Source organism: Morone saxatilis, unplaced genomic scaffold (assembly GCF_004916995.1).
Source record: "Morone saxatilis isolate NCDOM2014 unplaced genomic scaffold, NCSU_SB_2.0 Contig11, whole genome shotgun sequence".
NCBI classification, from domain to species: Eukaryota; Metazoa; Chordata; class Actinopteri; family Moronidae; genus Morone; species Morone saxatilis.
The window spans coordinates 9057295-9075065 of NW_023339663.1; the positions used below are offsets into that span (position 1 = coordinate 9057295).

General features: G+C 41.7%; 1 protein-coding gene across 1 annotated transcript in view; it reads left to right on the top strand.

Moving 5' to 3' along the window:
• baz2ba (bromodomain adjacent to zinc finger domain, 2Ba) overlaps positions 1-17771 on the top strand; it is a gene marked incomplete in the record, with an annotated part of 61149 nt that overhangs the window by 32936 nt on the left and 10442 nt on the right. The window contains 17 exon segments of the mRNA XM_035652266.1: positions 3213-3404; positions 3495-3656; positions 4341-4537; positions 4651-4863; positions 5195-5803; positions 7863-8619; positions 9095-9364; positions 10178-10238; positions 10409-10517; positions 11297-11398; positions 11990-12212; positions 12463-12555; positions 13663-13724; positions 14012-14077; positions 14749-14814; positions 15089-15133; positions 15451-15477. Of these exon segments, the coding sequence (XP_035508159.1) occupies positions 3213-3404; positions 3495-3656; positions 4341-4537; positions 4651-4863; positions 5195-5803; positions 7863-8619; positions 9095-9364; positions 10178-10238; positions 10409-10517; positions 11297-11398; positions 11990-12212; positions 12463-12555; positions 13663-13724; positions 14012-14077; positions 14749-14814; positions 15089-15133; positions 15451-15477 (3254 nt within the window).

Here is a 17771-nt window from a genome sequence, read left to right on the forward strand (position 1 = left end):
AGAGAGAGAGAGAGAGAGACTCTGCCTGCATGATTTAACATTTGTCAGCCACTCAGTGTCTAGTCAGCCCTGTCCGGCATCCAGCCTCCTTTCTATGTATTGGTCAAAGCCATTAGGCAAAGAGCAGTGTGTATATTTGGTGTGAGTGTGTGTGTGCGTGCGTTTGTATCTCTGTGTGTTTCTCAAACATCCCTTGTGAGAGTGAGTGAATCATTTGCTCATACTCTCTTTCTTCTCATTTCTTAATGTCTTGCTGTTTTTTCATAGGCATACCACACACACACACACACACACATACACACACATAAACCAAGATTGCACAGAGCAGGGAATAGCATCCAGCTTTCTCCGTGATTGTTGTCTTTTCTGTCTGTTACAAGAAGAGGCAAAGAGCAAAATAAAGCTCAAAACAATGTCCTCCATCTCCTCAGTGTTGCCCCAAAGAAGAAGCCATTAGGAGCATCTCCTCCTTATGCATTATACATCCCTCTTATCCCTCTGTGCCATTACGTGTGCTCAGATTTTCTAGATAAGCGATTTTGGACTGAACGTCAAATGAAATGCTGAGAGGCAGACTGTTAGCTCTGAACTTATGCTACGCTTTGTGGGAATCGAGCAAGCCAATTCTTTTTCATTTCATACAATGTCTTGTTCGTTGTCTGGTCCGAAAGTCAAACATATATATAAGCCAAAAAAGTCCACTTTGTCTCTTTCCCACATCCAAGTATCATAATTAAAAGGAAAAACATTCTCAACCAGTACAACAAGAATATGTCAAGGGTATTGTGTACGCAGGTAACATCAGTAATTATGTATTGCAGAGATATAATATCATCACAGGCTGTGCAGGCATTGATTCAAGGTCCTTTGCCAATGTGCCAATAACACTTAAGAAAAAAATATTAGGAACATAAAAATGAGCACAGACTCTGTTTATATATATGTGTGTGTGTGTGTGCGTGCGTGTGTGTGTGTGCACGGGTCTGTCATTGATGAGGATATCACTTGGAGAATAAAAGCTGATCGGCGCTTGTAGCACTCTCTTCTTCGGGGATCAACTCACGGATGCAATTAACTTAAATCTGTCTGTGGAAATTTGATTGACTGCAACAAACAACAAATTAATCCCCCTTCGGCAGCATCCAAACATGAAAAAAGCAGGCGGTGCAGTTTGTCAGAGTGGAGGAAGGATTGAAACAGAATGAGAAAGAGGGCGAGGGAGCAAGAGAGAGACAGAAACACAGAGTGAAGAAGAGAGAGTAGGTAATCCTAGGTATGTCTTTCCTGTGCTTCTGTCTCTTTTCAAATTTTTAGATTTAATTATTCGCCTTCTGGAAGCCTGCATTAATATTGAAAAGGCATTTGCAGATGCCTCGAAAGGGGTGTGTGGGGGAGAGGTGGGCACCCCAGGCGTAAGTGAATGCTGTGGCTGGCCTTTCTCGGGGTTGCGTTGCAGTCGTTTATCTTCGTATCCACTAGCTGACGCTGGCAAGGCAGGCTCTACATATTCAGCATATTCTAATGACATTCAAAAGGCAGATTTTGCTGTCTTGTTGTAGAGAGGGGCCTTGAAGCCAACACAAAGGGCTATACTCTCACACCGCTAGCATGCTGGTGAGTCTTTGTTTCTCGCCACATAACCACAAACAGTTTGATTCTCACTTAGAAACAGTCTCTGAGATGTAACTGTGGAATCACGTTCATTTACCATCTTCCTCTGTGTTTTGGTACAGAGCACACATAACTGGCCCTACTATATCTCCCTCCGGATAATTAGATCGCAGACTGCATTAGTTCAGAAAACACTATGCTCCAGTGTCATTCTGTTTTACATTTCTGTGGTGTGTGCAAGTGTATAGTAGTTTGACATTTTCATCTGCACTGTGTACAACACTTTCCTTTTCTTCAGTCATCACTTTTTTGCATGTGTATTACCTGGCTTATGCGGAGGCATCAAGCAGGCTTGCTCTCCTTTTCTGGAATAGAAATTGAATTTGCATGAAATATGCTCACACCAAATTGCATCTGACTCTGGGAGGAGGTAATACGTGGCAGTCGCCCCTGCCAGAAATGATTGTGCTCAGGAAAATGCTAGACGATGATGATGTTGATGAAGTATTCTTCTGTGCTGAAATTGAATGCCAAAAGGATAGAAGGAGGTACACACACTTCTTTTCTCACCGACAATATCCAGTCTTTGTCACAGCGCAGCATTTTCTGACACTCTAAACTGAAGAAAAATCAATACACAAATAGTTCTTTCCTGAAATTGGATTATGACAAAATACTCTGTAATTTAAATGTGAATGTTTTACTGTATAGGAATAAGGATCATGCTGAAGAAATAGTCAGTCTGTCATGCTCAGAAATAGTACGGCTGCCTTTTAAAATTAGGTGCAGTGTGCACTTAGTGAAAGCTAAATCTGAAGCTAATTCTTACACAAATAGAAGACAGTCGTTCTGTATTTAATTCTTCTATAGTCAGGTGGATAAGAAGCAACACCTTCAAAAGCTGTTTAAATCTAGTTTTTACACCCTGTCGGTCCTTACATGAAAAAAGCTCAGTGTGGTAATTTGAGAAAATGTTCTCGGTCTGCACAAATAAACATATACAAAACTAACAGTAGGGCAATCAGTTGTGCTAAAGGTGCAATAAACAACTGTCATAAAAGCTGTACCCTAATGTAAAAATTGCAGTTTAGGGAAAGACAGATTTGTTAAGTATGTGCAAATAGTAAAATTGAGTCAGAACTGATTATTTTTAGACACAAGAGTTCAAAGCAAAATTCACCTCCTGTATGGAATTCATCTTTTAATCCTGTGATATAGGACTGTTTAGTCAGTATCTGAAAGTGAAACAGAAGCTTAAAACAACAAAATGCCATTAAACACCACAACTATCAACAAAACAATGTGCGATTTTTGTCAATATACTAAAACACGCATCAGCATCTTATTTAGTTCAAAGAAGAAGGTCTTTATTTTTTGTGTTTGAAGATCTGGTGGAAAGGCTAAAATGTCAAAAATTCTCCAAACAGCATCATTTCTCCTTTTAACAGAACAGAAGAGATAGTGTGTTTTATTAAAATGTTATCAGTGAAAAATTGAGAACATATCTCCACTTGTTATGTTATGTCATCGGCCGGTGTTAGAAACTATTTGTTATGGATTGCATTTGGAAACACATTCTCCTTGGTTTGGATTTGTCTCAGGCCGTCTGTTTGGAGCAGCAGGAGAGCAGCCCTTCATTAGCTCCACATTGTCAAGTGCCTTCCCTCTGGTCAACCACCCAGCCTTCGGAGCCATCTATACTGCCGGGGCAGGCAGGCCTGAGTTTGGAGGCCTGGGTTCCCTGGGCATGTCAGCGGCTCTGGCTGCTCACCCCCAGCTAGGAGCTCTCTCTGGTAAGACAGGGACTTGAGTTTTGGGCAGCAATTGACTAAATTAGAATGCATCTTTAATCCTCTTCTCTTCTCTCCTCTCCTCTCCAACAGAGTGGTGGCGAGCTGCTGAAGCCCACGGACGGGGAGCTGCTGCCTTTCTCCCCTCTTTCATCAGCTTCCCTCCATTCTTCGCCCCTCACATTCAGCCCAACCACAGCGCCAGTCCTGTTCAGATCAGGATGCCCAGCAAGAATAGCCATGCCCTACCTAAAGGTACAGCACTCATCCAGAAGACCAATTCGTTGAAATATCACAGTTACATTGTGTACACAGTTATTATTATTATAGAATTATAGGAGTGTAGCAGGTGACAATAAATCATTTGAATTTGATTCACTGTAAATGAAACTTCATCATATCCATATAGTTCTCAACATTTCCCTATCATGTGTTATGTGAGTGTTAAAGTATGTGAATTAATTACTTTTCCACGAGGTAATGGCACTTCACGCTGAAAATAAACAACCTAACCTCTATCTCTCCTCTGCCACTATTTCTATCTGTGTGTCTTCTTCTTCCACAACCTAAATCCACTTTGTTCTATGATGAGATTTTTTCTTTTCAAGACGGATTTAATGACTTTCAGTCCTCACTTAGTGATTCTGTCAACCTCTCTCTCCCCTTCTTTCTCTCGTGTTCCCTCTCGTAATCTCTGTTTCTTGCACTCTTTTAATTTCACAGTATCTTTTAATTTATCTTTTATTATGTAAACCACTCATGTTGGGCTTGTGCCTCGCGCAGCCAGCATGTTTGATGAGATACATGTATAAATCAATATTTTTATTAGCTTTATTCCACTCTGCAGTTAGTTCCAGATATTTCATTATCCTGTGTAGCAAAGTTTTCAGAAAAGATGGAGCTGATTAGTAATATAGTAGATCTGTTTTGTGTTTCTAGGGGTGAATGGAGCAGTGAATGGCAGCGGCGTCTGTCCTCCCACCACACAATCAGAGAGCTTTTCTGTGAGTCCCGCTCTTGTTCAGGCATCGACAAAGCCAACCAAAAATGCAGACCCCTCAAACAGTCACCGTAGCAGCCCTCAGAACAATCCAGCAGAGTTGGTGGAAAAGCCGATCCAGAAAACTAAAGAGAAGGTCGGTCCTGAGATTTCAGTTACTCCCCAGTTTGAAAAGAAGTGTCATATGAAATGCATGAGTTATGCATTATACAGTGAAGCTGATTCCTGCAGTTTTTTCTCTCAACTCAGAAGCCACGAAAGAAGCCAGCAGACACTTGTGTGGCGAGCAACAGCGAATCAGGCACATCCTCAGACAGCTCAAGTGACGGGTCCCTCAGCAGCGATCTGGAAGACCTTGCAGAGGATGATGAAGACGATGATGATGACGATGAGGATGACGAGGAAGAGGACAAACAGAGTGAATTATCAGACTCTGAGAAGCGGACAAAGAAGAAAACAAAGGTAAAGAAGAACAGTAAATAATTATTGCACTTGGTGCCCAATAACTTTATTCACTAACAAAGTTCCCAAAATGTGGAATCAATTCAAATAAATGATCATACCATGAGACTGTTGTTTTTTTTATTATTTGTGGGGCTTTTTATTGCCCTTATTTTAATAGAGCAGCTGAATAGTGACAGGAATGTGGTGAGTGAGAGGGGGAATGACATGGAGCAAAGGGGTTGAAATCCAACCTTAGTACATGGGGCACATGCTCAACCAGGTGAGCTACCGGGTCACCCCATGAGACTATTCGTTGTTTTAACAGTTCTTTATTTCATTTCCTCTCCAGGTTTTGATACCCAGCACTGGAACTGCAAAGACAGACAGACCACTCTCTGGGGAACCCCAGGGCAAGAAGGTCCCATCCAACCCCCCAACCCTTGTACCTCTACCCTGCTCTGTCTCCCCTCCTGCTTTGTCCCAAACCTCCCCGCCGGCCTTGCACAGCTCCAGGCCTCGGTCAGAGGGGCCACAGCAACACTTCAGTGTGATCCAGTCCACTGGCCTGGCTGCCAACTCAAAGCCCCTGGCACTCCTCACTCAGTCCCGTAGGGAGACTTCACCTTCTTCCTCCCCCATAGCCCTCACCACATCCCCAAAGGCACTCTCTAGCACTGCCTCTCCCAAACCTCCCAACTTGCTGCCCTCCTCCTCCCCCCAGCACCTGCCCCTCTCCCTCTGCTCTTCCCCTAAGCCTCTCTCCGTCCCCTCTCCACCCCGTTCAACCCTTCCGCCGTCTACCTCCCCAAAACCTTTTGGTTTGGCCTCATCTGTAACAAGCTCCCAGAGGTCCTTGCTGAAGCCACCTCGGCACAGTGTTCCTGGCTCTGCCAAATCCAACAAAAGGAAACAGCTGGAAGCTTCACTTGCGCAGATCAATGAGTTCAGGCTCAAACAGGTAAGCCAACCTGATGACAGCAGTTAAACAATGTCCTTTTTCACCATATCCACACAATGACACACATTACTTTCTCTGCATATACACAGTATCCTGAGATATCTATATAGCTTCACAGTGAGCTTTAGTTAATAAAGTTATTCCTAACAAATTGACAGTAATGAATTTATCCACTGGAGCTGAGGGTGCAGTTACATTTGCAGTTTCTCTCTTTTTCTTCATCATTACTACACCATAACCAGCACCTCGTTTAATCTAGTGGCCATTTACCACATTTATTCAACACAAGATCCAAGCAGCTCACAGACAGCTACAACTACTGGTGAGGCTGCACACACAATTTAAAAAATGAAATCATAACATTGGCTGTTGCAGCTTCTCATTCAGAAAAGGATGGGATTTTGAATCGGAGAGAAACATGTTCCAAAGGGCCTCTCAAAATTGCATGGCATTAAGCGAACTCTGAAGTTGTAGTTGGACATCCGAGAGGATCTTTGTTTGGTCTAGTTGATTTAGGAGGCAGTACTTATTAAAGTAAACTTGTATGGTACTGGGATTTGACATAAAAAAACAAGTACACATCTAAGACATTTAGATACAGTATGTTAATAGTTATTACCAAGACATGTTTCTAGTCTTGAGTTTCTGTGCTAAGCGTTTAGAATAGGTGATAGTTTTGTCCTTTTGTACTGTAGTTCATAACTATATTTATACAGATAGGTAATTCATAATGTGTAATGAACACTAGGGATGTTCAAAACATGCACTCTGCAACCATTTCTCACTGATTTCCTCTGTCCTTGCAGTAGGTCCTTATTCTCCTGCACAAGGAAGTGTAGTATCTTCTCAATTTCATTTAGTACTTACATAGGTTAAGGTTTTTTCCCGGAGTGTGTCCTGTATTGGCTTATTTGATTTGACAGTGTAAGCTATTAGCCAGTTTTTTTTTTGGGGGGGGGGGTTATTGCTCAAGTTCTCCTACACTCTCCTACATCTTACTCTTGTGGATTTAATTGGTCATCACACTGCCTCAGCTGGTAGTTTAACCTTAAAGCTGCTACACGCTGAATATGTTGTATCAAGTTCAAGCTTCCTTTCATAAATAGCTCATTAAGCTCTATTATCTATGTGTTGACATGGTTGTCTGTGTTTTATGTATTAACAGCTTTTAATTGGTATACAGTGGTTACAGTTGCTCTACTACTGATTAACCTGTCGATAAAATGGTTAATGCTTTTACTTTATTACCATTCTGAAGCACACTTTTGGTCTGCACACATGCTACTGTATTATTTATGTTTTTCAATCGGTTGAGATGGAATGGTAAAATGGTAAAAATTGACATTTATCTTTGCTTTTGCTGCACAAATTCCATTTCCTCAAATGAAATATGAATGATAGCACAATAATCAATAAGCTAAACCTTTGGAGATCAGCTTATTCTCTGAAAATCATTTCCCCTTTCCTGTTTTACCAGTATAGGGAAGTTTACAACAAGCTAAATTCCCCCCGTGGTTTCAGCACTGTTACTGTATTTCATGGTCTGTGAAATTGATTTGTTTCACTTCATATCACATCCAGTTGAAAGTGCAACGTTAAAGTCTAACCTGCCTTTGCTTAAACACAGATTGAACCAAACTTGTCATCAGTGTAAAAGAGGCAAACATGCCCAGCTGCATGATGATAATGATGATGGAGCTTTTCAAATGTGCAGACAAGTAATTATAATTCTAGAGAGATACTCAGTGTTTCTTTTTGTGAACTTGGCCCAGTACAATGCCTTTAGTTATTGCATTTATGTTCTTTTTGTTTCTCAGAAAGGGGCTTAGACACAGTTAACTGTACCAGTGTTCAGCATTGTAGTTTTGTCACCTGCTCAAACAATCAACAGTGATGCAAACTGACAGCTAGAGCAACTCTACTTTGTCCTATTTCTTTTCTAATTTTTTCCAAACCTTTCTTTGTTCCTCCCATTCTGCCATTCCCTCTCCCTCCCTCCCCCTGACTCCCTGGCTGCCTCTCCTCGTTCCCTCCCTCTGTCCTCCTCCTTTACTCCCAGACTCTCATGTCCCAAGGGCAGACGTTCCCAGCTGAGCTAAAGAAGCGGCAGCAGGGGCCAAACAAGTCTCACAAGAGGACGTCTCTATCTTCATCGCCATTGCCACCCGTTCCGCCTCCTCCACCCCAGAACAATCACTCCAACCTCTTCCTCTCGAGTGCCCTGCTGGGTCTCCCTGAACCCCACCACCCCAATGGAGTCATCCAAAGCACCACTCAGGACGCACCTTTGGCCCTCATCACCAAACCTCGCAAAGACTCTGCCTCTCAAGGCAAGTCCCCTCAGTGCGACTCTGATGCTGGGTCGATGCCTGTCAATCTGAGCACAGGGGCAAGCAGGACCCAAGCAACCGCCCAGGCCGGTGCTCCATCGCAGCCCCGCACTACCTCACCCCATGCCACAGGCCATGGATCCAGAAAGAACAAGACCCCCAAGGGTAAGGGACAGACACCAGGGTTGGTACAGGGACAGGGACAAGCAGACCCTTTAGCTGCCTGGAAGGGCTTCTCTCAGAACCACCTGGTACAGTCACTAGTAGATTTGTTTCGTGCAGGAGAGTCCGGGATTGGCATTCCTGGAGTAAGTATCCCTGGAGTAGGAATTCCTGGAGTGGGGATCCCTGGGACCTGTAACCCCACAGCTGGTCTCCCTGCTAACAAGGAATCTGACGACTCCGGAGATGATGATGATGATGAGGATGACGACCTTGAGGAGGAGGAGGAGGAGGATGAAGAGGACTCAGATGATAGTCTGTCAGGTTTGTACCTTCTTGTAACCTTCACAATTTATTAATGAATAACGATTAGTTAATTAATCATTCAAGCTATAAAATGTCAAACTTGTGAACAATGGCCGTCACAGTGAATGCCTTGATATGCCTGGCCCAGTGGTCCAAAACCTAAAAATATTCTGTTTACTATCACATAAGACAAAGAAAAGCAGCAAATCCTCACATCAGACAGGCTGGAACATGAATGTTCTGTGTTTTTGTCTGAAAATAATTTACAACAGTGTTCTTTCTGTAGATTGAGTAATCCATTAATTGACCAATTGTTTCAGCTCAGATTAACATAAAGTTCTATCAGCTCAAGTTATTTAAGAAATCCATTTGAAATCTTAGAGGCATACAAAAAAGCATTCATTTAATTGCAATTTATTGTAGTGAATTGACGCCTCATTGATTTTGAACTCTCAGCTCCTTACCCACTTTTTGTCCTGGACTTTTATTTCAGAGTCTGACAGCAACTCAGACAGTGACATCTCTGGGAAGAAAGTGAAGGAGTTAAAGCTGCTGCCGTCTGGATCATCTAAGAAGGAGATGACTCCCCGCAGGCTAACCAAAGGCCCAGAACTACTGAACACCTCAACCAATCACACCGCCACCAGCTGCTCCCCTCTCAACCTACAGGTCATCAAGACCCCCACCATTGTCACCAGCTCCAGTGCCTTGGCCTATCACAGCTCTCCAGGCTCTTCCTCTTACAGCCTAGCCTCTCCATTAGGTAATGTGAGAATGAGAATCCGTACACAGAAAATGTGAAAATGAACGATGAAAGGTAGTTTTAATAGAATCTCATATTAAAAAACAAGTTTTGAAAACAATGTTTTGTTTTTGATGTGCAGAAAAAAATGGCTACATGTAACATTTTCTGCTACTCCTGCCCTTTCAGTGTTTTATTGTGAACAGCAGATGTTTAATTTTATCACACATATACATTTGCCACAAAAAAGCTATTGTATACAACCGAGACCATGTTTTATTTACCAAACCAAGAAAAACCCATCATCCTCACATGACAGTGAAGAGGGATTGTTACTTTTAGGGAGGAAGGAAGAAAGCTGTTTGTCATGGCCTAACTAGAGCTCTGAGGTCCTGTAGGTACATGCCTAAGAGCCCTGACAACTTGTTTGGCACGGCAATGAGGTTAATTTCCACCCTGTTTCAATGTGGAGTGATTACCCAGATCAGAGAAAATAGGACATATGTGTAGCTTGCCAGGAATGTACCAAGCAGACATTCCAGTCTTCCCCCTGCTTTTTTAATGCACACTGTTCATCAGACAGTACCATGTGATGTTCATTCTACTGTTATAGGATATAAATATGGCAGCCCAGAGAATTGTGTGTGTATATCTGTGGTCATGTGATGCTGGTACATTGAGTCTTGAAAGGGCAGTGCAGATATATGCTCTTGGTTGTCTGCCAGGTATGATTACTGCTGAGTTCAGGAGCTTTGACTACTGCTACTGTATATGTGAGGTTCCCAGTCATAAGTTGTTCTGTCAAATTGATGGTTGAACTCTGTCTCTTCACAGGCTTAGGGAAGAGGAAGAGGGTGATGGATGAGAAGGAGTTGATGATACCTCTGGAGTTGGGGTATGTACAAGAGGCTGAGAGAAAAAGAAAAGCTCCTATAAAGCGGTTTGCTTCAGAGTGTGTTGAAGTTTTTGTCATTTTCATGATCACATCCTCGCATGAGCACAAATGTACGCTACACACTGTGTTTCTGAGCAACTGGCCTATTTTTTTCATTCTTAAAAACCCAGGTGGCGGAGAGAAACAAGAATCAAATCAGTGGCTGGGCGGCCGCAGGGCGAGGTGGCCTACTACGCCCCGTGTGGCAAGAAACTAAGGCAGTACCCAGATGTGATGAAGGTACCGCGGCCTCACATTGCTGCGCTTTCTCCATCCATGATACAGTAGCAAATGTTTTGAGGCATACAGATGAGCAGTTGAGTTTGTAACAGGGATTACAGTGGGAATCATGGTGGGTGGCATTCTGATTTATTATGGATTTTTGTTGCTAATAATTGCAACACTGCTCACCCACATTGCTCAAACAAATGCTTGTGTATCAGGATGTGTTGTATCTATGCTATCGCTCCAGCTGCAATCCACCCCCACCCCCACCCTGCTTTCTGTGACCCTAATAGTGAGAGATGATATTCTTAGATTCACTTCTTGTGTCACTTTTTTCACCTGTCTTTCCCCCAAAAATGATTAATGGTTAGTGTTGGGATGCACAGCTTTGGCCCCATTTGTACAGTGTATTATAGTCTCTAATCTTCTTTGTTTACATCAAAAGCTCAACTACACTAATCGTCAACTGCCTTTGAGTGTAGTAGTGCAAAGAGAAAAATGTGTACTCATTCACTCACTGCTAGTCAGTCAGAAGGCAGTAAAAAGCCTAGCATGGCCACAGATAAATAAGAAAGGGCCTGAATTGTGCACCCCAAGGTCAGAACCGTTTTTCTCCCCTGAGAGCTTTTGCTCTTTTTTTGTCCCCTGGCTTTTATAATGATTAGTAGCACTGCACAGATGCACACTGTAACCTAACTCCCTCCAATCTAGTCCCTCCCAGTTGCTTTTCAATGTCGCTAATTTCACATTTTTTTCTGCCTAAACCAACGCCATTATTATTTTCTCTTCTGTAGTATCTATCCAGAAATGGAATAAGTGGCATCACGCGTGATAATTTTAGCTTCAGTGCAAAGATAAGGGTTGGTGACTTCTATGAAGCCAGAGAAGGACCCCAGGTGACTGCCTTTCATCTCTCTCTCTCTCTGTCCCTGATCCCTGTTCATCTTTTCATCTAGCGGCAGGCAAAGCTTCATGCAGCAGTCACTGTCAGGGCATGGATAGGAATCAACCAAAACCCTCAGTAGTCCTAGTTCATAGACCTCTCACTGTGCATGGATAAATGTAATAATCAGCTGAAATTACTTCCACAGGTGACCAATGATATATGTCATGTTATGTGTCTGTGAATACACAGAGATAAATTAGAAAATAGATTGATGTATTATTGTAAGCAGAATAGAGAAAAGGCTTAAGCATAAATACATACAGTGCTGAGGGGCCTAGAGAAAAACTATAAAACTATACTAAAACTAATAACTAAATAATGCATTGTTTAGCCAGCTTTTTAGAAAAATATAATGATATATCATTTAAAAAATGCATCTAAACATCTTACTTTAACGCCTATTAAATACACACAGATGAGTCTATATGATGATTTAATTGTTCCTTAGTCACATGAAATGATGTATGTCAACATGTTGTTTACTGTTTCATGTCTTGCCACTCCTCCAAATCTCTCCATCTTTATTCTTTTTTCTCTCTAGGGTTTACAGTGGAGCCTGTTGAAGGAAGAGGAGGTCATTCCTCGTATTTTGGCGATGGAAGGTCGTAGGGGTCGTCCCCCTAATTCAGACCGTCAGTTGGCGGGCGAAGGTGCCAAAGGTAACCGACGGAGGAAGGGACGGCCCCCAAATGTGGGCGATCCACTGGTACCTGAGGGCCCCAGTCCCAGTGAGGTCAAACTTCTGCGCAAATTAGAGGCTCAAGGTTAGCAGAGGAAATGAGCCCTGAAATATGTTTGTCATAAGTGTGTGTTCCCTTAATCAGCCAGCCATTATTCAGGTAGCAGAGGCCTAGATAGGGTTACAGTTTAGGTCCTTTTAGGAAAATAAAGGTTTTGAGTAGCTATTTGTCCCTAATTTCACAAAACCTAAAGAAATATCTCAGTGAAACGTGTAAGGTCAGGCTACAGAAGCATTTAGGTATTCTCTGATGTCTTTCTTCCTGCTCTGTGCAGAAATAGCCCGACAGGCTGCCCAGATGAAACTGATGAGAAAACTGGAAAAGCAGGCACTGGCGCGTGCAGCCAAAGAAGCTCGGAAACAACAAGGTGACAACAAGTTTTTTTTGTGTGTGTTTATTGTTAACAACAGTGCAGTAAGGATGGTAGTGGTAGTTGTTTCGGGTTGGTCAGTCCGTCACTTCAAACCACTTTGATCTAAATGGGTGAAGTATAAAGACAGCAGGGCCTCTGGGGACACTCATGCTGCTTATATAGCCTTTGTATGTATGTACATATTTATTTTCATCACTTTAAAGCACAAGCTTTAATCTTCTTTCTGGTCTAATCTTTATTACTGCTTTGCTGCTGGTTTCCAACATTATGCTTATACATTTTTTTATTCCTAGACACAAAGTCAGAGCTGAGAAATCAAATCAAAATCTCAAGACTGTGTGGTTAGCCCTCACTTAAACTCAGAATTATAACCAGATGTGTTTTATAATCTGAAATGTATGTATGTTTACCAATAAATATAAACCAGAGAAGACCATTTTAAACTGTGCTCCTACCATTACATCACTTTTACATATTTTTAATCCAACTTTTCGAGCTGTGAAAATAACAAAAATAACAGTAATAATATAATTAAAATAGCACAGATCCATTGCATGAATTTGGTGACAGTGTTGATCCAAAAACTATTTGCATATATGTAAGATGTCCTGTCTATCTAAAATCCTAGAATCACCGGTCAACCCACAATTCTGTGCCTCCATGGAGGTTAATAATTGATGATGAACAGGGTAAACAGGAGGGTTAAAACCTGGTCATAGTCTCATACCTACCACCTGCAGTCTCAAGCTTTTGATGATACAACATAAAAATTTTTTAGATACTGCTTCTACTTATAGTTAGTCACTCACACCCATGAGTGAAAAATTTGACATGTCATTATTTTTAATAATGTTTGTCATTGTTTTAATGAGTGTGTTTGTGTGTTTTCTTATTGTTTTGTGTGACTTGACCTGTCTTAGTTGTGATTTATTTCTCAGAATGTCTTGACCTCTTGTGTAAAATACATCTTGATCTCAGTGAGACCTACTGAATAAATAACGCTTAAAAACTGTAATTCTCCCAGAAATGAATACAGTTGGTAGCGGAACTTTGTAGGCAATTTTTGTAGACACTAATGTAACATTGACTTGACTCTTGTAGCTATCATGGCAGCAGAGGAGAGGAGGAAGCAGAAAGAGCAGATCAAGATTCTCAAACAGCAGGTGGGTCTGCTTTTTACATGTGTGCTGACAAATCTTTTTCCTCCCTTTCTCCTTATCTAAGTGTCCTGACACACATAGTCCCTGTGTTCACTGCAGGAAATGCTGAATGGTTATTTTGTGATGCTTTAAAGCTCTCTTTTCAATTGCCATCATTACTTCTAGTACTAAACTTATTGTTGTATCTTTTTGCCCACCCCAACTGGAAAAGAGTGGTTGGAAAGTGATTGTATCTCGGGATGTTTTCCGATGTCTAAAATATTAAGAGATTATGTTGTTTTTTTTTACAGGAAAAGATCAAGCGTATTCAGCAGATTCGGATGGAGAAGGAACTCAGGGCGCAGCAAATTTTGGAGGTACAGAATCTGATCCAACAGCACCTCTGATTAAGCAGAACATTCCTGGATAGCTACAGCCCCTCAGTCTATAGTGTTTTAATCTTCCTAAAGCTCATTACTGAACAGCAGCATGCATTGGAGGGAGTTGCGTCTTCTTAGGCATAATTCCACATGGAACTAATGCTAAATTGGTCTTGGTTGACGGCTGTTGAATATTAAAATGGCTGTTGCTGCCTCTTCAGACCTTATTTAAATTGGACAGAAAAGTCTTTTTTTCATCAGACAACAGTAACAGTTTAGCATAAGTGGGTCGAGAGAAAAAAAAGGTGCTGTTTTCCACACACACAAACACACATGCAAAGATGCATGAACATCCACACACACACGGAGGCGCACACAATTATACTGTAGGAGCTTCAAAGTGTTTTAGCAGGACTAAATCAATTTTGAGTTGACACGGTTGACAAGCCACTCTTAACGGGAGGCTTCAACATATTCACAATTAGGTGTTAAAGAGATACATTATTCATTCGCTGTGTTTTACAAATTTCACTGGCATTCAGAAGCATAAAATCTTTGCTCAAACCAGAAAACTGCAAACAATCAGTTAAAGTGCAGCAAAGCCCTCACCCAAGACTGATTGATATATGTCTGTCTCTGTGATTCTTGACCTTAATCTTTATTCATAGGCCAAACGGAAAAAGAAGCAAGAAGCCGCCAATGCAAAAATATTGGAGGCTGAAAAACGCATAAAGGTATTTTTATATTTTAAATAAAACCCTTGAAACAGATGTGAAATGCAGTGACTGCAGTCACTATAAATATTCAGACACGTGTCTTTCACATGGATTACATTATTTCATGTGTACTATGATGTGGGGCTTGTTCCACTTAAGGAGTAGCTGGCAATAAAATTAGAGCGGCTCTTTGAAATGAGCTGAAATTCCATCAGTCTGTAGTGATTTTTGTGATATTGGCACAATGGAAGCATATTGATTTTTCCCTCATCTTCTCTTTCTTGCCTTCAAGGAGAAAGAGTTGAGGAGACAGCAGGCGGAGATTCTCAAACACCAGGTAGGCATTCACTACAACTTGCTCAGCCTCTTGAACGTAATAGTTACTGCTGAATAAAACCATTTACCTCAAACTTCACTTGAATAGGAATGTGTAGGTGTGTATATGTGTGAGAAAGAGAGAGAGAGAGAGTGTGTGTGTGTATTTGTGCATCTATGTGCATTTAAATACGGGCATGTCTGAGTATATATAAATGTGGTTAATTACCAAACATCTATTTAATTAAAGTCTTCAGTATTGCTCTTTATTAAACCCCTTGCTTATTGGTATTGGATATTACTTCTGTTCCATAATATTTTGCCAACTCTCTCTGCCAGGAGTTGGAGAGGCATAGACTAGATATGGTATGGGTATGTTTATTTTTGTACATCTAACACCTGCATCGTGTAACTGGTTGTGTTATGGTTGTCATAGCAATGCATTAAGTGTAGCACTGGCTGCTGTCATACTACATTCTTCTGCATGGCTTTCCAGCAAAACCAACAAAAGAGAAAAAGAGTCAGTATGCTGCCTCCATCTGCTCGTCCTGAGGGACAACTGACCCTGTCACGGTGGCCAGGCAGCTTCTGTCCCCCTCCCCCATCCTCCCCCCTTCTACTCAGAATGCATTGCAAAGACTGCTAGCCAATCCACACTCACTGTCTGAAAGTGCACTCGAGGAGTTTCCATCCATCACATACATTGTCTAACTGTTGTATTGGAGTAGCTTGTGTTACCCATGAGTGCTTGACAATTTCGGCCCAGACATTGAGCTTGTGTCTGTTCGTCCGTGCATCTGTTCTGCAGTCCACAGAGTGCTGGACTTTAACCTGCCCCATCCCAGCCTCTCTGTCATTCACTGTTCCTGTACTCTGCACAAAGAATGAAAACAGCTACTAAGAATCATTTTGTCTTTATGGTGGAGATACTTCAAAGCAGATTCCCCACCAGTTTGTTGAGGGTACAACACAACTGTTGCTTGAAAATAAGCTGGATAGACTGTAGAACAACAATATAATGAATTCCACCATGGGGACAAATATGGTTCTGTGTAGCATTTTATTTTGGCCTGGCTGTCTTGCTTGTAGCCCCTTCACTCATACACAGTTGCAGCTGAATCCACAGGTCTGCCTATCTGTTTCACAGTGGACTCTGAGCCAATTGTTGCCCCTTGTACCTTAACTTGGAGCACAATGAGGGAGGGCAAATAGAGATACATGAAATAATCCTGGTATTTACGGTTGTCACATGCAATTGTATTGCTTTTGGTTTGTTATCATAGTATCCCTCAACATAGTCAGTGTTTTTGATGAATAGGAAAGCTAGAAAAAGCTGAATGCCACAGGCTTTATGTCCTTTTTGAAGTTGTCCTTTTTGAAGTTTTCCATTTGTAGATAAATCAAACCAAGAAGGACATAGAAATATTGTAGCAAAGTGCTTGGCATCTAGCCTGACAAAACAATCCTCACAAACAGCACATTTTAGTCACTATGTGCTGGAAATGTCCTTGGCAAGCTCTAATAGTGGCAATTGTGTCTTTCTGGTGGATCACAGAGGGAATGACAGCCTGATATGGTGCAGCGAGAAACCTAAAGAGATCAAATGAAATGATAGTCAGTCACCGGTGATTCCTGTGCCCTTTTGCAGTAGACTGTGTATCATGCACCAAAGAACAACATAGATGTCTCATCCTCAGCAGTCACATACTGTGCTAATACTTAAGCTGCCAAAACCACTGAAGTAGAACTGCTCTGTTTGAAACTATCCTTTACCACCCATTCGTATTTATCGTCCCCTCACCAAATATTATGAGAATGATGTGTCAAATAAACATTAGCATTGACTCATGGAATAGAATTTATTATTTCGCTTGTAACGCCAATGTGGCATATCAGAAGACTTCTGGCAACCAGCATTTTGTTGCTTTTGTTGTGTCAGCTTTAGTTTAGAGGCGCCGTCACCGATTCCAGCTGCTTCTCTTTTTTGAGCCTGTCATCACATCTACTTTGTATCGCATCTATGTGTTGCTTTTTGGTTGTCATCGTACTATTGTACTCTTCACTTATGCTTCCACCATACATGTGAAAGTGTATACATGTGAAGCATCGTTTTGTGTTTGTTCAAGTATGGTGCCTCTATTGAATTTAGTGCATCACAATTTTACATTAATACCTACTAAATTTAGTCGACCTTGAGTGCTTTATGCACAATGTGTGCGTGTTAATGTGCCTCTGTTTTTTGCCACTCTAGGAGAGGGAGAGGAGGAGGCAACATGTAATGCTGATGAAGGCTGTTGAGGCTCGCAAGAAAGCAGAGGTAGTCCATATGTGTACAAATAAATGCGGAAATACACACACACAGTCCACTCTATAAAAAGAGCCTAAGTCATTATTCCCTGGATGGATTCCTGCTTTCTCTCCTTTTTGTGTGCTCTTTCCCTCCATTCATTTTTTTTCTACACACAAGTCAAAAGATTCTGGCCCTCAAGCACTTTTCCTTTGAATGCACAGCAGCATTAGGCTGAATTCTAATACTGCTCAGCAAAGTCAAGTAAACCTTCTTGTCTGTTTTCACACACACACACACACACACACACACACACACACATGCACACACACATACACTTTGCTTCCCTAATGCTCCCTTGAATTTTGGACTC